General features: G+C 45.9%; 1 protein-coding gene across 3 annotated transcripts in view; it reads right to left on the reverse strand.

Moving 5' to 3' along the window:
• Positions 1–1313: 1313 nt before the first annotated feature.
• Positions 1314–24192, reverse strand: part of LOC307198911 (kinesin-like protein KIF16B) — a 280798-nt gene continuing 257919 nt past the window's right edge. For all 3 annotated transcript variants that reach the window (XM_079946236.1, XM_079946235.1, XM_079946238.1), the window contains one exon: positions 1314–2370. In XM_079946236.1, the coding sequence (XP_079802362.1) occupies positions 2212–2370 (159 nt within the window). In that variant the 3' untranslated portion in view covers positions 1314–2211. The remainder of the gene's footprint in view (positions 2371–24192) is intronic.

Genomic DNA, 24192 nt, shown 5'->3' on the forward strand with positions numbered 1-24192 from the left:
CCTCACTCTGAACAGCCTTTAGTGGTCAGCTTGGCATTCCTTTGTTATCTGATGCACTTGAAAGTTATAAGATACGTACTTGCTAATTTTCTTTTACTCCTTTGAATTCGCCCAAATTAATGCAGCTTCGGTTTTGTCATCCTGCCTCTGTCATCTACTCTTCATCCCAGAAAGGGATCCCATTCCTTATTTAGAGGAGATTTTTCATTGGCTTGCCAACACTCCCTCAAGTTTTACTCAGATTAAGGTGCTGTTTGAGTCCGATCAGAAGTTTTCAGTTCGCATCCACACACTGGTGACAGTCCCTCTGCCTGTCACTCTGGGCTGGATCGGAACCGAGAGGTCCCCTTGTGCAACAGTGTGATTCTCAGATGGGGACTGAGGTTCAGAGAGGTGAGATGATGCCCGTGTGTTACGGCCGGATTTACCCAGAGCCGGCCAGTACTTGAACCCCCAACTCAATACTAAGTACCTCAGATGAGGATTGGAATCAAAGAATCTTCCGATTCCTGCGCTTCCTACAAACACACAGATATTTATTCTTGCCAAGTTGTTCTTGTGCCCTGTGTGATTCTAGTGAAAACACCTGCCAGGAGCCTGGCCTCGGATACGGGTCCAAAAGGGCAGGAGACAGATTATCTGCTCAGTTGAAGAAAACCATTTCGTTTACTCAGCAAACAAGGGACAATCTTCAGAGCTTTGACTCCTTTTAGATAAATGACCTATGGTTAATTATCTCCCAGCTTTTATCCTTTAATCTCTAGGTTTAAATTCTCTAGTAGTAATTACCCCTAACCTCTCCCTGTAATCACAACTGCACTCAAAAGCAAGTCTTCCTGCAGCAATTTAAAAAAAAAAAACAAAAAAACCCTCATTTTTTTTCACGCTAAACTATGATATCTAATTAGCACAATAATGATTTTCCCCCTTATCGGGATAATTGCATCTTTAAATATACTTTTCAGACTGGAGAGCTCGGTTGTGAAGGCATATTCTCGAAGGTTGAATGCAAGCATGTCTTCTTACCCATTCATTTATGACTTCATTCATAGCTATAAGGGCATCTTCTACTACAGGAATGCTAAATTATACATTATGTATGTTTCCAAGAACGTTAGATAAATTTTTAAACAGACCAGTAAGAACGATCATGTCACAAACTCAAACTGAGCTACAGGGTAGATTCCATTACTTCATTTAATATTGATAGCAGCTCAATTTAAGTCTTGAAAAAACAAATACCTTTAATAAATCTGGAGTGAATGATTACATATTTTGATATAACTATCATACAGGAGTGTGTACATATATAAATCTATAGGCAGAATTATATACATTTCAATATATACCACATATATATTTTTTCTTCTCACATTTTTCTCTTTAGTAAAACAAAGCAGTTTTACTGTACATAGATGTGTGATGCTACATTAAGTCCTGAGTGATTTAAGGGATCGTTAATAAACTACAGGAAATTCTAGTCTTTCAGCTAAAGATCCAGTAGATTCAGTAACAAAAATGTGAACAAAATGTTTAAAAATATGCATTCAGCGAGGCGCTCGTTTTGTGCTTAGCGGAGAAAGCTTCAGAGTGCACGGCCGCCATTTGGGGAAAACTTCTTGAATATTCAAGATTTAACAAATATCCTATTTGAATGGATTTATAGAAGTTGATGTCACCTACATCCAATGCGTCAAGCATGGAAGACTCCAGTCATGACTGGACCGAAAATCCCTTTTGCAGAATATGAAATTCTGTGTAAACATCAGTGCTTAGGGATTATATAAAAAGTTCAGACTCAAATGGGGAAAAAGCAAAATACAATGAAATAACTTAAAATGCTTTTCTTGGGAGCCAGCCACATGGAAGGAATATAAAAAAATAAGAGTGTATTTTGGTGAAAGAGGAAACCAGATGAAAGTCATTAGGGAGGTGTGGTCAGCCACCCACCTCGGGAAGCCCCAGGCTGGCTTGGCCCCGGGGGCCCAGGGTGATGGAGCCATGGGGACGGATTCTGCACACAACAGGGAGAAGGCCACATGCACCCGCGAGGGGCAGGGACAGCCGCCGTCAAGGTCACCGTCAGCCAGCCCGGCCCCCCAGCCCCACGCTCCGCTCAGGCACTAGGAGGAAGCGGTGAGGGGTCCAGGCCCCCGGCTGGGGGGCCGCTCGGACGAGAAGGCACTGCGTGGCGTGGCCCCATCACCGGCCCTACCCCGTCCCGTGGCTGCTGTAGTCGAAGACGCCCTTCTTGAAGAACGGCGAGAACTCGCAGACGGTGTGTTTGGACAGTGTCAGCCCCACCTTGTCGATGTGCAGCGGGGACGTCGCTGACTGGAGCATCACGCTGAAAAAGTCCCTGAGGTACCTCTGGGGAAGAGACAAGAGGCAAAAACACGGTCAAGACACTGTGGGGCGGGGGTAGGGGGGAGGAACGTCCCGTGGAGCGTGGAGGAGCTGCCACTGTCATTAGAAACAGCGCAGGGACCCTCCGCCGCCGCCTTTGCCCCATCAGACCCACCTGGGGAGCAGCCATGGTGCCCGGCGTGCAGGTGACGCTTCCTGGCTCCTAGGACACAGCTTGGACCTGTCTGCACACAACGCCCAGAGGGATGCTGGGCAGTGGCGGCTGGGCTTGGGGTCTGCGTTCCAGCAACAGTGTTGCTAGTTAATAAAGTCATCCCCCCCCCAAATCACTCATTAAAAGGCAACTAGGAGGAGAACAAAAAGGCTAGCGGTCTGCACGATGCTAAACGAGCATTTTTAAAGGGCACAGGCTTTCTCTGCTTTGGATCCTTCTCGTAAACCAAAGGAAAAGCAATACTGGGGACGAGAGGGTCCGTAGCAAGCACTGATATTTGCAGACCCCTTTACAAATCCTATGATCACCAGTAAAAGGAAGCTGTTGCTAAGATTAATTGCTCTGAACCCCGTGTTCGCCCCTCCCCCCTGCACACGTCTGTCACAGCATCGGCCGCCTCTTCTGGCATCAAACATGCAAAGCACGTCTGAGACCAGGACCCAAGATGCTGGGGCTGAAATCAGACATGGGTGCCAGCAAGATGTGTTAAAGGAAAAGAGGACACAGAAATAGTTCACATATTTCAGGTCAGGCAAACGTTTTCTATAACAGAAAATACGGATGGGAGCAGTTTTAGGCCTGAATCTTTATTACTGTCTCTGTCACAAATTAAACATAGTAATTAGGGACTCTGAGTAACAAAAACACTTGTCTATGAAACATGGCCTAGAACAGTGGTGCCCAAGCCAGGGTGATCTGCCCCACAGACGTTTCTGATTGCCACAAGGGGGGCGGTGTACCTAGTGGGTGGAGGGTGGGGATGCAGCTAACATCCTACAATGCCCAGTACAGCCTCTGTGCAGAGAATTATTTGGTTCCAAATGTCACTAGTGCCACAGATGAGAAACCTTGGTCTGGGGGAAGTCGAATTCAGCTACCTGAACGAACTGCCAACCTCAAATTTACCTGTGAAAGAAGACATTCTGCTTAAGGAAAATGTTAGCTACTTTCTTAAAAACAGTAACAAGGATTACTAATGATTAACATTTGTATAGCAATTTACAGATTCTAAAAATCTTCAAACTTCTAATTTTTTATGCTTTATGGATGGATAACTGATGCCCAATAACTGCATATCCTTCAAAGGTACTCATCAACTGAGGAGTGCTGACACACGTAGATGCCTGTGAAACTTCACCAAAGCAAGGTGACAAACATTTGTACCACACCCAGAAGTTTCCAAAGTCACCTAATTTTACCTTATCTTCATAAGATAAAATACCTTCATATTCTTCATAAGTTATCGTCATACTCTGCCTAGAATTAGCTCTTTTTATTATTTTTTATTATTATTTTATTATTTTTATTATTATTTTATTACTAACACCCATTATCCGGGGAGCAAGGCTAGTAACCAAGAGAGAAGACTTGAAAACAAGGGTTTTTAACTCAGACTCTTTTTCCTTTGTTCAATATTCCTAACTTCCTGGTCTCATGGTAATTGCTCAAGAAGGGCTCTTGAAAGAGAGATCAGGTAGAGGTAAGAAGGTGCCAAAACCAATTGCTAGAAGATGAAGACCTCGCTCCAGTACTTATTTGCATCAGAGAAGCAAAAGGGAACCTGCCTTGACTTTTCTGTGAGGGAGGAAAGCTGAGAACATTGACCTGGAAGGACCCGAGGGTCCAGCAAACACAGTTAGTAGGAAATATCGACCAAACCCGACCAGCCAACGCTCACGATGAAATGCATGTGTGCAGCTAACTGTGCAAGATGGAGAGAGAGGTGATCTGGCACAAGGACAGGGAGCGAGCTCACCGCTGCGTGTGAGCTACACCCCTCCGTGGTGAGAAGCGGGAGCACAATCGTCATCTCAGCAGCTCCCGTGCAGCCCGTGTCCCCACGGCCGTGCTCAAGTGCAGACTAAAGCGCAAGACAAGCTTGCCTTCCAGACGAATTCTAACCGGATGGAAGGTGTTTAAATCCGGCAACCGATGTTGTATCAACATCTGTCGTCATTAGTTCATGAAGCAGGGGCCCTTTGAAGGGCCAGTAAAGCCTGAAGGGATAATGAAAAGAGAAGTGAAAATAAAAACTAGAAAAAAAAGGCAAAAAGAACGTATTGGAGACCCCCTTCCCTGCCCGGGCAGCACCATAAAGAGAGAGCAGGGAAGTAGCTGCAGGTGATGGCTTTTCTCAAAATGAACGCATCAGTACACCTCGATGAAACCACCAGATAGAAGGATCTGAGCCAACTGATTTTAAGCATTACGGAAGAGCTTTTTCCTTGCAAGACAAATCTCCACTCAGCAGAACAGGGCAGCCTTAGCTCCCTTTACCTAGACTGCTCCCTTGGTCAAAGACATGCTGCGATTAGGAAGTGATCTTTGCGGTGACCTCGGGATGCTCTAAAATGTATGGGGTGAGTCGTCTGTGTCCAGAGCCACAGGACACAGGTGGGCTGAGCAAATTCTTTCTGGTGAATGACAAACCCAAAGGGCTAGGGGTGGAGCCGGGGACACCAGACGGAACTAAATTTCCAGAAGGTTCCTGAGGTCACAGACAGCATCTCACTCTTCTCTGTAATTCCCCGTCATCCCGGGCACACTGCCGAGCTGGGGAAAAGTGCTTACAAGCAACCTTGACGACTGATTTTGATGAGTTAATTTTTTAAAAATTGAAGTGTACAAAGAGAAAACAGCAACCATCATGAATGTACAGCCTAATGACTTTTCAAAAAGTGAACACGCTGGCGTGCTCAGCATTGGAATAAAAATATCACAACATTTTTGGAGCCCAGGCAGCCCTCTGCACACCCTTTCCCTTCAGGGTAACTGCCATCTTGGCTTCTGGCACCATCGATTAGTTCTGCCAGGTTTTGAACTTCATATTGATGGGATCCCACAGGGTGCACTCTTCTGTATCTGGTTTCCACTGCTTAACGTGATGTTTGAGAGATTCGTGCACCTGGCTGGGTGAGCTGTGGTCTGTTCGTTTCAACTGCAGCGTAATATTCCAGGTACCCATGCCCACCCACTGACTGGAACAGAGGGGTGTGCAGGGGTGATGAGTTCGATTCTTTTGTCTGCACTTCTTCAGTAATGAAATCTACTTCCATATAATGGTGTCCGGTGAGTCTAGTTTATTGCTATTCCTCCAATAAAGAAGTTTCCCCTTAGGGCTTCAGGCCTCGGTCCAAGACCAGCCATTGTACTAGAAGGCTGCTATTGCACGCAGTCAATATACATTATGTAAATGTATATTTACAATTGTATTGTATTTGTATATATTGTATATATTACAATTGTACAATGTATTTGTATACATTGTATACAAATATACAATGTATATTTACAATATACATATGTAAAATACATACTTAAATACACACATTTGTATTAGTAATTTTTGCTGCCTGTGCCCCCAATGTTTTCCACAGCACCTGCGGCTGAAGGGAGAAAATTAAAGTGCTTCCTGTCAAAGCTCTCCCTCTACTGTTGATCCATAGATACCCCCGCCCTCCCTGGTGTGTGAAAACAAGTCCAGAAGCCGAGCTGCCTCCCCAGGGCAGTTCACTTTATAGGGGAGTATTACAAAAACTCAAGGACATCCGGAATTTCAGTGGCTTATCAGGGTCAGAAGGGCAAAGCAGGAGAAGGATCTGTGAAATCCAATATCCAATTTGTTTCTTCCACTCAGCATCTTCTCCATTAAAATCAGAAAGAAAAGCAGGCAAATTGAAATCTCTGTAGCCATTAGGGACCACACAAGGCAGGCAACCCTTGCCCACCCTGGTGGTGGGGGGGTCACACCTGAGTCTCTGCTCTGAGAAACACCCTGGTTCAGGGCCGCTGAGAAGGTTCGGCAACATTCCAGCCCTGCCTCAGATACTTGGAGGACGAAAGTCAGAGGAAACCCAATCTTCTTTCAGGAAGATTGCAAACTGGGAAGTGGCAAAGCAAGAGGGGGTCTGGAGATGTCTCAGAGTGAGCAATTGAGGGAAAGGGAGAGACCAGGAAATGGAGCACAAAGACATGCAAGGGGCCAGCTGTTAGAGGGCGAGAGAGAATGGGATGGGATCCGGGGATGGGGGGAGGGGCGGGGGGGAGAGAAGATGAAGGGAGAGAAGGAAAACAGCACAACTATGCTGGAGACGGAGGCCCGTGAGTTGTTTTCCAAGTTGGCAAAAAAGGTTTAAGAATAACATATATTAGACACCTATCTAGGCTTTTTACTTTTAGCCTCTTGGACCAGCAGTATAAAATATAAGGTCTTTGGGCTTCCCTGGTGGCACAGTGGTTGAGCATCCGCCTGCCGATGCAGGGGACACGGGTTCGTGCCCCGGTCCGGGAAGATCCCACATGCCGCGGAGCGGCTGGGCCCGTGAGCCATGGCCGCTGAGCCTGCGCGTCCAGAGCCTGTGCTCCGCAACGGGAGAGGCCACAACAGTGAGAGGCCCGCGTACCGCAAAAAAAAATAAAATAAAATACAAGGTCTTTTCTTATCAATGCTTTCAGAAAATCAAGTGTAGGTGGCTAATCTTTAAGGCATACTTCAGTACTGACGCTGAATACCTTGACTTCATAAACTCCTTCTTCTACAGGCTGTGGGCATGTTTTATTGTTTTTTTAAAGGCAATCTACACAGGGGCAGTGAGCGGGGTGGGGGGAGGCAGAAGTCATGGGAGAGATGGGCCCCCGTGGGTCTGTTCCACACAATGTGAAACTGGCACGTGCTTTGTAAAATGCCCTCAGAACAAAAATTAAATCCTGCAGGGGACCATGAGCTTTCAAAGGGGAGGCCAAGAGAGACCAGCGGAAGGATGAGGGGTGCAATGCTTGCCAGAGACACCCCCCACCAGGCTCCTGACGCCTTCTTTCCAAGGTAGTTGTTTATTTCCTTTAACTCTTACCTGTAACACCCCTCCGAGTATCTCCTTGGGACTGTCCCCCACATGCACACACCAAGCTGACCAGCTCCTTCCTCGCTCCTCTCACGGAGAGGCCATTCATCAAAGGCTTGCAATGTTCTAGGCACGCTGAGAGCTTTTAATGGTCTACCTCATTTAATTACCACAACAACTCTATGAGGTAGAGACTATTATCATCTCCATCTTCTCGATGCAAAAACTGAGGTCTGGGAGGCTTAAGTGATGTCCCAGAGGTCACAGAGCATGGAAGTGGGAGAGTCAGGACTCACACCCACATCTCCCAACTCCAGAGGCTGGTCTCAGTCACCAGACTGCCGTCCACAGCATCCACCAGCCCCTTCTTCTCTGGTTGACCCCCGTCTCCTGGCACTGCGCTCACTGGGCCAGGCCGATAGCGCTGGGCATCTCAGCTGCTTGGGCCAGATGCTGCCTTTCCCGGCCTGACGGCACTCTCATGAGGACAGGGACACGGGGTTGTCTAGAGTGAATGTTCCACACAAGCCTGGGGCAGAGACCTCTCTCGTGTGAGGCGTCTACTCTTCGACACGGAGTCCTACGCAGCTCTGCTCATGCTACCATATCTTCCTTACAGTGCTTTGCTGCGCACTGGCCATTTTTCGACTGCCCTTCCTCCGTTTCCCTTCCCAAACAGCATTCAGATTCCCTTCTGAAAAATACCCTCCCCTTCTTCAGGATTGGTTATCTGCCTGACTTACGGAAGAGGACTGGTGATTTTTTTCCCACTCACAGTCTGGGATGGGTACTCATACCCAAACTGCTAATCAAGATACCACTCGGGGCCTGCTGGGACCAAAGGGTCCTCTGGGGCAAGCCTCTTCCAGACTGCAGAACTGGTGCTATAGAGCAACTAGAGTTTACCTAAGAAATTCAGGGCAGATGCAGAAGAGCTTCTGATCTGCCCATTCTGTCTGTGGTCTTTGTAAGGAGGTGGGCTTACAAAGTCATTTTCTACTGTTTGCCATAAAGTTAACTGACAGTCCCCTGGGGTGTTGGCAGGTACCCATCAGGAATCAGAGGAAGCCTTCCATCTACACCACATCCAACTCCTGGGGGGCCAGTCTGTTGTGGGATCAAGGCGTCTGCCCAGGGCACTTCTCTTAGGAAGAGGTCAATCCTAAGAGGTTTTCAGATGGGTCAGTGCATCCCAGAGGTCCATTCCCACCCAAGCAGTCAGCTGGAAGCCTCCTGCCCCAAACCCACATACACACACGGGCCAATTTTTAAAATTCCAACACCATTTCAAAACACAACCACCAAACATTATTAATCTTTGAACCAAAACACAGACTAATATGGTCTGTTGGCTGTGTTAATGAGTTCTGAAAGGCAAAGCACACTCCCTACAGCAACACAGGGCAATTCAGCAGGAATTTAGTCAATTATTCTAGAGCTTTAGCCTGGCACTTCCATCGACTGCATTAAGGGGCAAAAATGAAAAATATAATGTGTTGCTACGTGCTACTTCACTTTAGACATGCTTGACGAAGGTCATAATATTAACATGATTCACGTGTGACCTCCTATATGAAAGAAAGGAAAAGAACTTGAGTTTCTGGAATAACTTGCATAAAAGCTGGCCTTCCGGTAGCCTCTGCTGGGTTTTTCCTTTCAACTTGGGAACTTCTGGATAAAATGCTAGTCTGCTCATAGGGATGACCACGTGCTCTGCAGCCCGTCCAGGCAAAAACCTGGGAGCTCAGCAGGGCGTTAAACAGTGTGGCCGCTCCCATCTTGCGGCCATTCCCTTTCAAGTCTGGGATCTGGAAGGAAAGGAACGTTTGAGATCAGGGAAAGGAGGGAAGGTGTGTGGTACCCACGCTCAGCGAAGGATGTGAACAGGGAGAAAGGCCAGCGTGTGGAGGGCTGAGCCTGGGGAAAAGTAGGGCTCAAAGGAGATTATGATGGGCCTTGAACCTGGCTGTGGGTCTGCTGGTACTTGGTACTGATACAAAGTGCTTTTCCTGGCTCAGGAGCTCCTATGACCCCTGAGACACACTGGGGAAAAGGAAGACAGGTGTGTGGATCCTCTGTTTACAGATGAGAAGACTGAGATCTCAAGGGACTTAGCCAAGTTCGACGACTGTAAGAAAGAGGCTGACAAAACGACTGGCTCTTCAAATTGGGAGAAAGTCCTCGAAATTCTTGAGGAAAATCCTTTAAGCCTGCAACGTAAGGTGTGAATGTAAATGTAAACGCAGTCCCTGTCTCTGGGGCTGTTCACACCCCTATCATGCAGGCTCTCAGAATCTACCTTCAATTTCAATCAACCACCACGTGCACCCGTGCGTGTGTGTGTGTGTGTGTGTGTGTGCGTGTGTGTGTGTGTAAGAGATGGGAATGAGAATAGGCCTCAGAAGCATTTGAAAGACCTTACCTTTTTATCTTTTGGCTTCCTTCTATTTTAATTAGCAGGGGGATAAAGTCATGACCATTTTACGTTATTAGAAAGTTTCCGTTTTAATAGGGCTCACAGCTGTAACTGTAACCTATTGTAACACCAGCAATATTTCACCCCAGCCATGCCATCCTAATGATTTTCCGGACATCTCATTGTTGTGGAGCTCTCTTCATTTTACAGAATTTTAACATCAATCCATAATTTAATTTAAAGCCATTGAAATTATTAAAATTGAAATGTTCTTTAAAAATGTAATAGGGCTTGAGCCACCTTTCCACTGTGACATATTAACAGGGAAGACAGTTCAATGGTATTCCTCATTTCCAGAAGTCATTAGCCATGGTGGCAGCTTAAAGACAACTGTCATTCCAATAAGACTTAGAGGTTTCATTTACCTTGCAGTACTTGGAGGCTTCATCATCGACTGGTGGGCTCTGAAGATGGATCCGGCCTGGAGGGAGGCGCACTGGGATATTTCTAGACCCCAGAGAGGTCTGGTCACGATGGGCCAAGTGTTATGAATTGACCCAGGCAGGTCGATACTATTCACCCCGTTGAGTCTTCCCAGTTCTAAGCTCCCATACGTTCTAGTCTGAACACTTCTCTCTGAATATTTAGGAATCCTAAAATTTGTCTCCACTGGATCAGCTGGTGGAGATGCTGGGTTCCTTTCCCAACACGCCCCCAAATGTCCTCACACTCTGATAAAATTGGGACAGTTTGATTCAGGCAGATCACTCATCCTCTGCACGGTTACTGCACACCTGCTCCCCACGAAGCAGCATGTGGGTACTGGATGTCCAGTGCTGAATATGACAGGCCCGGAGCCTGCCCTTCCAGGGTGCCTGGGCTGCCCGTACCACATCCTCGTGGTTCAGAGTCATTCTTACTGGTGCTGTGCTTCCATCGTCTAAACCCTGCTTGTCCTTTAAGGGCTGAATCACGGATTATTCTCTGTTGACGCCTCTCTTCAGACCCCATTCATGAATCCAACAAATATTTACTGAGAGCTTCCCTCCTGTCAGCACTGCTGTGGATTCAGTAACGGACGAGCCTCATTTCCGTCCTGAGTAACGCGAAGGCCTTTCAGGGAGGTGGGCAGGAAAAGCAGGAATTAAAATGTGGCTCCAGGAAAATGGGAATGAGATGCTTTTGGAGCACTAGGAAAGGCAGCCAGCCTCGTCCTGGGAATTGGTGACATTTATGCCAAGGCCTGAGGGGCGCAAAAGAATCAAGCAGGGGAAGATGCTGAGGGAAGCCTGTTCCCGGCAGAGGGCAGAGCGTGTACAAAGCCTCGTGGTGGGGCAGCAGAGCTTGGGGCACAGCCAGTGGTCCAGCAGCACTGGACTGTGCCCTGTTCAGCGTGGGGGACACACTTCTGGAAGGCTCTGCCCCCGGATCAGCTCTCAACCAGGTCTCAGACCGGGGGTCCAGCACTGTGCTCCGGTAGCCTCTCTTCTCTCTGATCCATGGAGTCCTGCCAGGCCTTCTGGGTGGAGCCTGTGACTTGTTTTAACCAAGAGAATGCACTGGAGGTAATGCCGAGAGTAAAGAGGTCACCTTGCAGGTTCCAGTACCCCAGCTGAGCCCAGTCCTTAGTGGAGCTGTAATCTGAATGCAGCCACACAAGTGGCCAGACCTGACAGAGACCCTTGGAAAAGATGAACCACCCAGCGGCTGGTTCCACCACCCTGCCCACGTTCCAGAACCACAGCATCATAAGCAATAAAGTGGTAGTTTCTTTAAGGCACTAAGTTTTGGGGTCGTTTATTACTCGGTGATAGATTACCGAGATACACGTATTTGGGAACAAGGTAAGAGATGAGGGAATAAATGATATTAGTCAAAGCAGAATAAAGTTTCTTTGGTTTCTGATTTATGCCTCATGCCAACCTCTTCCGACCTTTTCTGTATTTCTAATAATAATTCTGTCTGTGCGGGCATTTCTTTTCTGTCCTAGGTTTTACAGTAAATACTTGGAATAAGTAATCATTTGAAATATGGCATTTATTTCCTGATATTGTATAGAATTCTGAGTGCTCCCACTTGAAATTCATCAGGGTGAAAACGCTAGTCTGTGATTACAGAATCTGAACTATTCATTACAGCTATTCAGAGACTCTTCTTTATGAGTTTAATGACATAAGCATATTATATTGAATTATTATGGTACTGCATCAATTGGACTCATAAATTTAATATACTCAGTCTGGTTCACATATTCTAATAAAATCCAGCAAGCTTTAAAATTTTTATAAGGGTGTGCATTTCAAGTCCATGTAAGATTCAATCTTTACAGGTTGACGTTCTTGCTTGGGGTATTAAGCGGCTTCAACGATCCTGATGACCCCAGCCTGGCCAACCAGCAAGGTCAGGGTGAAACCCCACAAAAAAAACAGGCCACATCAGAAAGGCCAAGGTCTGCGTGGACTAAGAAGCTGGTTAAGCTTTGCTCCAGAGCACAAGTCACGAGCAGCCCCATCTTTTCGTCTCACAAAGGAGGAGAGAGGAGTTCAGTGTACGGGGTACCTGTGAGCTGGAAGCGACACCACTTGTCAGCTGTGAGGGGGTAGGAGGCGAAGAGCTTCCGGACTGGCTCAGACCCCGCTGTCGACTTTGTTCGGTTAAAGCAAAATATGGGAGAATGCTGGGAGGAACCCAGTCCCCAGGGCTCACTCTGGTTCTTGGACTTTTGCTTACTGGATCTTTGTAAGAGATTGGTAACCGGCTAAACACAGATGCAGAGCAACTCAACACCCTCAGCACGGAGGGGAGGCTGGAAGAGAGCCCTGGAGACACGCCTCGGCTGTTGAGACCACATGGCTGCTGCAGTCCAACTCTGCTCTGCAAGCCAGCTCCTTGGGCACTCAGTCATTCTGCAGCCACCACGCTGGGCGCGGGGACCTTACAGCACAGGGACAGAAAGTCCCCGAATGCCTCTGCACCTCTGCTTCCTCATCGGACTATCCTTTTTTTTTTTTTTTTTTGCGGTACGAGGGCCTCTCACTGTTGTGGCCTCTCCTGCTGCGGAGCAACAGGCTCCGGACGCGCAGGCTCAGCGGCCATGGCTCATGGGCCCAGCCTCTCCGCGGCATGCGGGATCTTCCCAGACCGGGGCACGAACCTGTGTCCCCTGCATCAGCAGGCGGACTCTCAACCACTGCGCCACCAGGGAAGCCCCCGGACTACCTTTTAAGGATCAGAATGTTAAATGAGCTGCTATCTGTCAAGTGCTTCGAGCAGGGCCCAATTCACAGTGAGTATTTATTAAGTCATTGACACTATTATCTACACAGCTTTGTCCTCTGGGAGTTCATGGGCAAATATGTTAATTTTCTCCTCTTTTGGATGTTTAGAAACACATGGGCTTAAAGCATGAGGTATTTGACTTTAATGTTTTCCCCTTCAAAGGAAAGTAGAGGACAGCAAGAATCTGGAATGTTTTTTCCAAAGTCACCTCATAGCAGATACTGGCAGACCCTTTATTTCAAGGGTTTCTTTAAAGGAAGGAAGATTTAACATGTTTTTCAAAATGGAGAATCATATTAAAAATAAAAAATCTAACTGTAGCAGGTAAGTTAACTATCCTCTGAAAGATCTTTTTTTAAGTAAATGCTTTGCTGGGGATTTTACATTTCAATTTTATAATTTAACATAAAAAATGACCTTATTTATCCCATAAATGGTTGGAAATAGCAATGATGTTTATTTATTTATGTGTAAGAATTTACTTTTTTAAAAATAATAAAGGTGTTCAAATAGCCCCTTGGAAACCTCTTGTCTACGGGTTATAGAGAGAATTCAGCTTAAGCTTTGACGAAGGCTAAACTTCTGATTATATTATTCACTGCTTTTTACTGAAAGCACAAAGCAAATCTGCAACACAAGTTCCTTAGCACCAATTTCAAAAATTAATCCTTTAAATATAGGAACATAAGAGGAAACTATTTCTAAGAGAATTATTCCCATTTCCATTGAAAATGTTATTAAATAAATGGTAACTTTTAGTTCTAGTGTAGTTTCAAATCCACTAGTCTTCTTTAAAAAAACACAAAGCATGACTCACCATTCATAAATCAGGATTCAGAGATTGAAGATACTCTGAAAATATGTGAAACCGAAAGCTACAAATCATAGATAAAAATCCATACATTTCCCTTGTTGTAGATTCCAAGTATAAAAGACCTTCACCAGGAGTAGATTCTATGTCAAAAAAAAAATCACTTTCCCTGCTCATCCACAAGAAGCAACTCCTTAGCCTTTAAGTTTTATTATGAGATTGCATCAATTCAGTCACATGAAAGATCATTTTAAGATACACTTTGGATACTGAAATTCTGTAAACTGCCATCTGGGGGGCAAACAAAAACAGAAACAAACCAAAAACCCTATTCTTTTCTTTGTTTCTAAGTTCATGATTCCTCCCAGCACTATATAAGCCTTCAAAGAGGTTCCTGACATTTGGAGAGAAAAGGACAGCTCCCAGTGACCAACATGACTGAGAGATGTTCAAATGAGAGTCTTGCTGTGTGTGGCACCTCCTGGCTCCAATGCACTTAAAGAACCAGGTCCCCAAACACTTGAGAATCAAGAAGCAGTTGCACACGAATTACTGGCATCCCAAAGTCTCCCTTCTAGTGGAACCCAGGAGCTGGATGCAGTGCGATGCTTCGGGAACCCGGAATGACGATCTCGTCCCTTTCCACCGGCCACGCCTGTGGGTGAGCAGAACGATCCTTCCCTTTCAAGTCTGACCCAAGGTCATCTGTGTATCGATGGCAAGTGCTCCTTGGCTGGCCTTGAACTGGGCCATCACTGAGTAACACTGAGACCCTGAATTCAGGGTAAGAGGGTAAGCTCCGGAGACTCTGGGGGGGGAAGACCCACTGCCCCTTTTTTGTTCTCTGGACCAGGGGTTCCTGATGATCCCTGTGGGACTATCTGCCTGGCAGGTTATCCTCCTGCCTCGGGAGTTACTCCTCAGGGTCCACCCGGCCCTACGCCCCGGGGAGAGCTGCGGTCGCGCCCCGGGTGTGAAGAGGACCGTGGCCCCGAGTGGTGGGCCTGTGACCCTGCCCCACAGAGAGGATTAGCTGGGGGTTTGGATTATCTGCACCAATGATTCCCTTCACAGGGGACAATGGCTGAGGCTACACTAGGTCAGGGAAGGTGGAGGATGGGAGAAAAGCCAGATCAAAACTTCTCTAAATGGAACACCTCTGACTTTCAAAAAGGATAGATCTGTATTTTATATAGGGAAATGAAAACAAATTCCTTTACCAAACAGATATTATCTACAGAATTAAGCATCTAAGTTAAAAAATATAGACATTGAATCCGTGTACTTCCTGAAAGACAGTCTCCATTAGATGACTGACACCAAGATGGCCATTAGGTAATTAGATCTTGACAAAGGCATGAGTTTTCTTTCCTTAGGACCTTAGCTTGTAGCAAAATGTCATGGGTTTACGGTATCTTCTTCCTCTCAAACAAGGGATATTTACTTATTTACTATAGAGAACGACATCCAACACATCAACTTATGATTCAAAGCCAAACTTTGGAAACGTTTAAAACTGTCCTGGACAGCTCTTAAAATCTGAGAAGCTGCTGCAGAAGAGAAGTGAGGGATGCTGCCAACCAGGAGGATGATGACATGTGTCCTTCTGGACACTCGTGTCTGGCTGTGTGAAACGCCAAATGAACCCCAAGAGTTTGTAAGCATCAGTCTTTCAGTCGTCCAAACCTGTAACATCCATGACTGTTTTCAACTGCAGGGCTGGGCAGTAAAAGTTAAAAAGTACTGACAAAATGTGGGTGGAAAGATCTTACAGATCAAAAAGAAATCTCACCAGCGAGGGGATCCTGCAGAAAGCGATGGGGCCATTTAATCGAAGAATCGGTGGGCTAACGTGACATCTGCAGACTCTGCCACAAGAAAACTGCCTTTCCAAGTAAGGAAGGTCAGTTCATAGGGACTGCACTATTACCTGAATTATTATAGCCAGATTCTTGCAAACGAGAAACTTCAAATAAATGCAATTTTTGTGAACTGGAAGATGCACTATAAATGGGAAAGGAAAGGGGAATCGCAACAACATGTACCGAGAAGAATAAATACCCCAGACTATGGAGATGGTGAGAGCAGACAGGGCCCCTCGCTGCCCACAGCACTCACTGCAGAGCCTCAAGTACGAGCCTTATGACCCACCAGCTTCCGCTGCCAGCTGGTTTAAAAAATCCATTGAGAAAAAGGCGATGGCTTCATTTACTGACATTTTCATCTTTGATTAGCAATTTTTTTTCTTCTTGATTTCAATAACGGTTTCTTCATTTTACTTATAAATGAGACAGGTGATCTCAATTAGAAAACAGACTAGAGAAAGTTTTGTTTTTTTCCTGCTTGCCTGGAATGACTATTATATATGTAAATGTAAACACACTGCAGTGAACTGCTGGGAATAAAAATAAAGCTATCTAAAAATGGATGGGAGTTTTACAAGGGCAAACAATAAAGATAAAAAGTCATATGGAATTGGAACAAACTGATGTTCTTCTCCATTTTTTCCCCCCAAATATTGTCTCTAAGGGCTGCAACATCGCTGCTTCATTACCACTATGAAATGTATGTGGAGTGTATAGAAGAGAAAAGGGAAAATTTTTTTCAAGGGAAAAAAATAGCTGGCGGAATTTAGAAATAAAGATGCAGTTTACGAAGGCAACAAAGGAGGGTGTGGAGGTTGGCTGGCACAGGCCACGATGAGCACCTTTCATCTAAGAAAAGCACGACTTACCTAGAAGACAAAGCTGAACAAATGGAGTGAAGGGAACTGAAGCATCTTCAGGAAAGCCTAACGCCAACTGGGAGGGGCTTCATAGAAGAAAAAAGATAATTCCCCAATGTTGATATAAACAGTGAGCAGAAAACTTGGTGGAGACAGGACAGAGACAGCAGTTTTCAAACAAAAGCGCAGGAAGAATTCTGATCGTGCCTTTCGGGCTGCTGCAGCAAAGAAAATGTATGAAGAGGAGCCAGGCTGACCTCAATGGAAATAAACAAAACTGACTATTTCCGGAAGCAAGAATTTAGGCCTTCAGCTTTATAGCAACACTAGAAGATACAAAACCAGCAGAACGTTAAAGCAAGGGAAGGCAGGGTGAGGTGGGACACGTAGCACAATGCTTCTCAAACCATATGCAGGGAAGGACTAGGTAAGGAGGGCGAAATGGAAAGCAGAGTAGAGGAAAATGAGAGGGGAACCAGGCCAGGAGGCTCAACACAGGCAAATGGGATTCCAGAAAGAAACGGAAAAACCTTAAAAGAGGAAATGATCACAAAAATCTCCCAGAGATGAAGGATGTGAGAGAGAGAGTCCACGCAGATAGAAGCCTGCAGAAGGAAGGGCGATCACCAAGCAGAAGAACCGCGAGCTCTCTGAACGCTGGGGACAGAGCGACGGAGGGAGGGAGGGAGGGAGAGAGACAGAATCACATCGCATCCAAAGGATGAGGAATCGAAATGGCTTTGAACCGCTTGACAGCAGCCGTGGAATCAGAAAACAAAGAAGCGACCCCTCTGAACTACAGAACGAAATGGTTTCCAACTAATATATTCTATCCAGCCAGGGGGCAGGTGAAGAAAGACCTCAACAGACATGTCTCTAGAAATGTACCTCCTACACGTCCGTTCTTATTTAGGAAACTACTAGGGATGTGCTCCATCAAAACGAGGGAGTAAGTCTAGAGGAAAACACGGAGCACAGGAAGCAGGGGAAACACCTGGAGAGGCATCAAAGGAGGATGGAGAAGGGAGGTCCGGGTGGATGTGACCCAGGCTTACTCCAGCACACCCATAACTGATTTAAAACAAAGTTTCAAAAACTATATATACACACATACAAAAGCGCAATAGGTTCTCTCTCTCTCTCTCTCTTACCCACATACACATACACAGCAAAATGGTCAGGAAGGATAGACACCCAACCCATAAGAGCAGTTTGAGATCCTCTGAGAGCAGAGATTGGGGTCACTTATTTGGGGGGGCTCTTGGACACAGAAGCAAAGGGGTGGGAAAGTAAGAGAGAGAGAAAACAAGAAAAGCCACCGGTGCTGCCGAGCAGGTCACCACCATGCATGACTGGGCCAGTCCTGCTGGGGACTCTGAGAAACATGGAGACTATGCGTCGCATCGTCCCTGGAAAGGAGGGGAGGCCGGCAGGTGCAGCCACAGACTTGCAACCCTCCCTGTGCTCCCTCCAGAGCCTCACCTCCCTCCGGCCCCGGACTGGCGTTGGCTTTGGAGGAGGCCGAGAGGGAAGAGCTGAGAGACCCCAGGGGATGCCACCAGCACAGGCTGGAACTGCCAGGCCGCGGCCAGTGTCACAGGGGGTCAGGGGCCAGGGAACAGCACACGGCATGTATCAGCTGTGGGACGGGCCTCGGGCTGGCGGTGATGGAGGGGACCCTGGCCGTGGCTGTAAGGAGGGGGCCCAGTTCAGCGGCCCAGGCTACCCACGCTGGGAGCCAGGGATGCGCAGCCGGTCTCTGCTCTCGGCTCAGCTGCTTCTCCTCCCAAGCGCTCTCACTGTGTCCTTAGCGTATGGCTTTCTGATGAGGACTTTCTGATTACGCAGCAAGCTTACTCATTATTTTCCTAAGGCTCAACAGGCATTTTTAAAGGACTTTAAATTCAAGTTTTATTGCAACCTTAGGCGATAACTCAGGCGAATGTGGCTCACGCACTGGGCCTAAGTGAATCTATCATCAAATGACTGCGGAGCACTCAGAAGACAGAGAGGCGCCCGTGAGCTCCCGACCCCACCACGGTCTCAGCTGACACCCACCAAGCGGGACTGTGGCATCTCGGCAGGAGAAGCCGGGACGGCTGCCAGGGCAGAGTCCCGGGCCTGGGCTGCTCTGCAGTCACTTCCAGGTGCTCCTGTGCTTTCTGTTTTTACAAGAGTGGACTCTTATTTTATTCTCTTACATAACTCTATCTATAGAATTATATCTATACACAATATTGAATTAGATCAAAAACTGACATCTCTACACTTATTACTTATACAGTTATAACCTATGTTTATATTCACCTATATAACTATACTTATAACTGCCTATAATTATATCCACATAATACAATCTATAGTTAAATCTATATCTTATCAGATCATGCTTTACCCTATTTGTAATTAATAATTTATCATTGCATGTCTCCTCCTCACGTGACGACTAACACGATTGTGATGCACCTACAACAACACAATCAGGGGCCCTAAAGGACAATCTGGGTCCCAGGAAGGGACTAGAACCTCACGGGGACACCCCTTTATCTACACCCAGGGCAATGTGTGCACTGGGGGAAAAGAAAAAGCAGCTTCTGGCAGCAGCGAGAAAGTCTAAATGAACAAACACGAACACTGCTAGAAATTACTGATATAAACATGACACTATCGTACACATGACTCAAAAGAGTCACTAATTCCAAAACAATTTTAGTAACTTGGCGTCACCGGAAGGAGGCAGGTGTTCCCTCCATCATCCATCACGGCTGTTCCTTCCCTCCACTTTTAGCTGTGTTTCCATCTGACACTCCCCCTGGGGCCCAGGAGCTAATTAAGTGCTTCGGTTTAGAAGACCCTTCCTCCCCATGCCTGCTGTGCCGCAGCATGAATGTGAGTTGGCAGGGGCGGCGGCAGAAGAAGAAAAGATGAAACAGCATCTTGTGATGCAGGGTAAACAGTGAGGCCAGCAGGAACTTGGGGCTCACACCTGTGTCCCAGCAAGGCGGGCCAAGCTACCTCCAGGTACGGGCGACAGAGGAGGGAGCCCAGGCCGCCTGCCCCATGCATCCACGCCACTCGTGATGCCTGCTTCTGTTCAAGAGGCAGGGAGACATTTAATACAAGAAAACAAATAGCGAAGCCTCACTGTATCTAGGAGGAGAGCAGGAACAATCCTCCAGCTGTGGTTTAACTCGGCAATATTCAAGCTTCGTTTCATTTTGCTTTTAAAAGTAACCCCAGGAAATGAAAAATGTTCTGTACTGAACTCCACAGCGGAGCACGCCCAGCTCTTAAGCTTGCCGTACTGAGCTGCGACGCGTTCCTTTCATCTGACGCTATTTCCATAAGGAGGAAAGAGCTGAAGAATCTCTGTTGTATTTGTCAAGCCCCCAAACACCTTGTAGGCGGACACGGGCACCAGGAAGATGACAGACGTTACTGATTTAATGGGGACTGCACATGAGGTGGGACTGATATTAGAATATCAAAAGCCTCAAAAATGGAAAAATGACCACTGCAGCTGTATCTGGGGTGAACGGAAATGGCTTCTGTCGTGGTTAGTTTTATGTGTCGACTGGGGCAGACCACGAGGTGCCCAGATATTTGGTCAAACGTCATTCCGGTGTGTCTGTAAGGCTGTTTCTGGAGGAGATGAACATTTGCGTCAACAGACTGAGTGGCGCACACTGCCTTCCCTCGCGTCGGTGGGCCTCATCCGCTCGGTGGAGCAAAAGGGCGGATGCTCTCCGGGTACAAGGAACTCCTGCCTGACTGCGCTGAGCTGGCGCAGCAGTCCTTCCTGTCTTTGGGCTTAAATGGAAACGTCAACTTGCAGAACGCAACTCACATCACCGGCTCTCCTGGTTCTCAGGCTTTTGGGCTCGGACTGGACCCACACCATTGCTCTCCCTGATCTCCGCCTGCCGACTACACACCTTGGGACTTCTCAGCCTCCACAACTGCAGAAGCCAATTCCTTATAGCAAATCTCTTCCCACGTACACATCCCGGGTTCTGCTCCTCTGGAGAATACTGACTAATACAGCTTCCAAACCCTACGTTAGTGAAGTGGTAAAAAAAAAAAAAAGCACTATTTCAGTACCACGAGTTGTGTGTAGAAATGCAGAATGCACAGATGGATTTAATACTAAATCTCACCGTCTTGTTAAGATTAATGTGGCGGGTCTTGGGCACACATGCTCATTTCATCACTGCCCTCAGCTCTCATTCAACTGAGTGGCCCGTCATGCTGACTCTAGCTCCGGTGTATCTCTCTAATCCTTCCACTTTCCTCCACCCCAACTGCCATCGCATCCTCCTTCAGGCCACCGTCACGTCTTATCTGGAGACAGTAATAGCCTGGCCATTGCTCTTCCTGCCTCCGCCTCCCTGCTTCTGCCATTCTCTCCACGGTAGTGAAATCTCATTCCTCCTCTCCTCTGCTTAAAGCACTCCATGGGCCCCTCCCTGTCCTGTGGTTCAGGTCCAAAGTCACGAAGACGGCTTTAGGGTCTGGCTTTTCCTTCCCTGTCTACGCCCACACCAGGCTCTTCTTTCCCCAGCAGATTCCGGGATCCCACCCTAGTCTTGTTGAATCAGAATATACTGGAACAAGGTCTGAGAATTTGTATTTTTCAAAAAGCCCCTCGAGATAATTTCAAAGATCGGCCAGACAGGCTTGGGAACCACTGTTCTGGGAGTCACGTCCTCTGATAACCACAGAGGTGGTACATGACTATCTGCGTAGTTCCATGATGAGTCTTCTCTGCTCCAACAGGACCATGAGCTCCTTGAAGACAGGAAGCATTTGAGTGACACAGGCAGGACAGGCTCAGTCTGGCACAGGAAGTGGTCCTGAGCGTGGCCAGTGACTGCCAGAGTCACTGGATTCCTTTAATACAGACAGCAAAGACCATCAGAGGGAGACCACCAGATGCCACATGCTTCCTCTGAGATGTGAGGGGACAACAGCACTGCCTCTACTGTGTTCCTGCCCCAGAAAATCAGACCTGAACTCAATCGAGCCACTCAATCTAACGACTGGTTCTCAGAAAACGCAGGATTAGAGGCGCACGGTGAACGGCACCATGGGATGCAATTAGCAAAACCTCAAATGTGAGAATTCACTGGATAAATGACATGGTTTCATCAACAAACAGATGATGAGAAAAAAAGAGGGAAGGGAAACCTATAGATTATAAGACACTTTAGAGACACATCAACCAATACTATGTGTGGATATAAAGTAGGTCTTGATTCAAGTACATCTATTAAAAAGAAATGAGAAAATTGGTGTGGCCTGAACACTGACCAGGTATTTGTTTATATAAGAGATTAGTTAACTTGTGTGTGTGTGTGTGTGTGTGTGTGTGTGTGTGTGTGTGATGACAATGGCACTGTGGTTATGTTTAAAAAAAAAAATCCAACAATAGTGACCATATGTTGGTGGGAATGTAAACTGGTACAGCCACTATGGAGAACAGTATGGAGGTTCCTTAAAAAACTAAAAATAGAGCTACCATATGACCTAGCAACCCCAATCCTGGGCATATACCTGGAGAAAACCATTATTCGAAAGGATGCATGCACCCCAATGTTCACTGCAGCACTATTTACAATAGCCAGGACATGGAAGCAACCTAAATGTCCGTCAACAGAGGAATGGATAAAGAAGGTATGGTAGATATACACAATGGAATATTACTCAACCATAAAAAGGAATGAAATAATGCCATTTGCAGTGACATGGATGGACCTAGAGACTGTCATACAGAGTGAAGTAAGTCAGAAAGAGAAAGACAGACATTATATGATATCGCTTACATGCGGAATCTAGAAAAATGGTACAGATGAACTTGCAAAGCAGAAATAGAGTCACACATGTAGAAAACAAACTTACGGTTACCAAGGGGGGAAAGCGGGGTGGTAGGATGAATTGGGAGATTGAGATTGACATATACACGACTATATATAAAACAGACAACTAACGAGAACCTATGTATAGCACAGGGAACTCTACTCGATGCTCTGTGGTGACCTAAATGGGAAGGAAATCTGAAAAAGAGTGGATATATGTATATGTATAACTGGTTCATTTTGCTGTACAACAGTAACTAACACAACATTGTAAAGCAAATATACTCCAAAAAAATTAATTAAAAAAATAAAAGAGTCTTGCTTTTGAAGAGATATATCCTAAAATATTTATGGATAAAATATGATATCTGGCATTTGTTTTAAAATAATCCTGTGAATGTGTGTGTGTGTGTGTGTGTGTGTGTGTGTGTGTGTGTGTGTCTAGTGACTAGAGGTAGAAATGAAACAAAACTGGTCACGTGCTGACAATGATGAAACTGGGTGATGTGAGAGGGTACACTGGGTTTATTACATTATTCTTTCTGGTTTTGTAACATACACTGTCACAAAAAATAAAGTTTAAAAAATGTATAAGTCATTCATTTCTATATCATGATATCTCAAAGTTCCTTTAATCCACTGAAAGCTGGAGATGGTTGTATAACCCTTTGCAGAGCAGAAATTTGCTAATATAATAGGATTGCATTCTTTGATTCTAAGAATTCTTTGAAACACCTGCTGTTAACAAACCTGACACTCTTAAGTAAAGGCAATTTCTCTTTTGAGCCAGAATAGGTTGTAAAGGATTGCCAAAGAAGATCCCTCTGCACAAAGGAGAACTGGGGCCATGTCCTGAAGACTCTTTTCCATGGAAACCTTATTTTGATGCTAAAATAACATACTCAAGTCCTTTAGCTTCTTCACACTAACTCGACAGAAGATCATCTCAACTTTTCTGTCTGACAGAACGAAGGGGAATTTGGTTTTAGTACAGTAGAAAGTGGTAGAAAGTACAGAGAGAAAGGGGTGGAGGAAGAGGCAACCCATATTGAGATTTCCTAAGTGACCCTTGAAGAAAAAGATCTTTACAAATCATACCGACGGTGTAATTAAACGTAGCAACAGGTCACTTAGAATATCCTAAGTGATACTACAAGACACATGAACATGAAGGTCCTCTGAACCAAGCAGCAGTGTGAAAAAGTCTTTGTAGTAATACCTGAAAATTATAGGGGAAAAGGATCTTTACAACTGTTTGTCAATTACATCAGTATTCCACCTGGCCTCTCACCTATTTTATGGTTATGTGTGATCACAGGAGATTTCCTTCCTGGTTTCCATGTTCAAATGTTTTAATTTACAAAGGTGGTCTGCTGGGTGGGCACCTCATTAATCTGCATACTCTGAAAATCACTGATTCATAAAGACAGACATCTACCTTGAGTTTGGAAAGAACACGCGAATAAAAATGGTGCTTGCTAAAGATAGATAAAATAGTGACTTTCAAATTTCAGAGTAATGAGTGAGTCACTCTTAATGAAATATACATTATTATATGCTCAGCAGTGGAGAAAATATGTATGAAATATATAACTTGTTTTGATGATGATTCCCTTCCTTTTAATAATAATTAAACCTCATACTCTTAAGAAAAATGTATACTACTGCCAAATCGACTCACCCA

Source organism: Stenella coeruleoalba (assembly GCF_951394435.1).
Source record: "Stenella coeruleoalba genome assembly, chromosome: 15".
In the NCBI taxonomy this organism is placed as follows: Eukaryota; Metazoa; Chordata; class Mammalia; order Artiodactyla; family Delphinidae; genus Stenella; species Stenella coeruleoalba.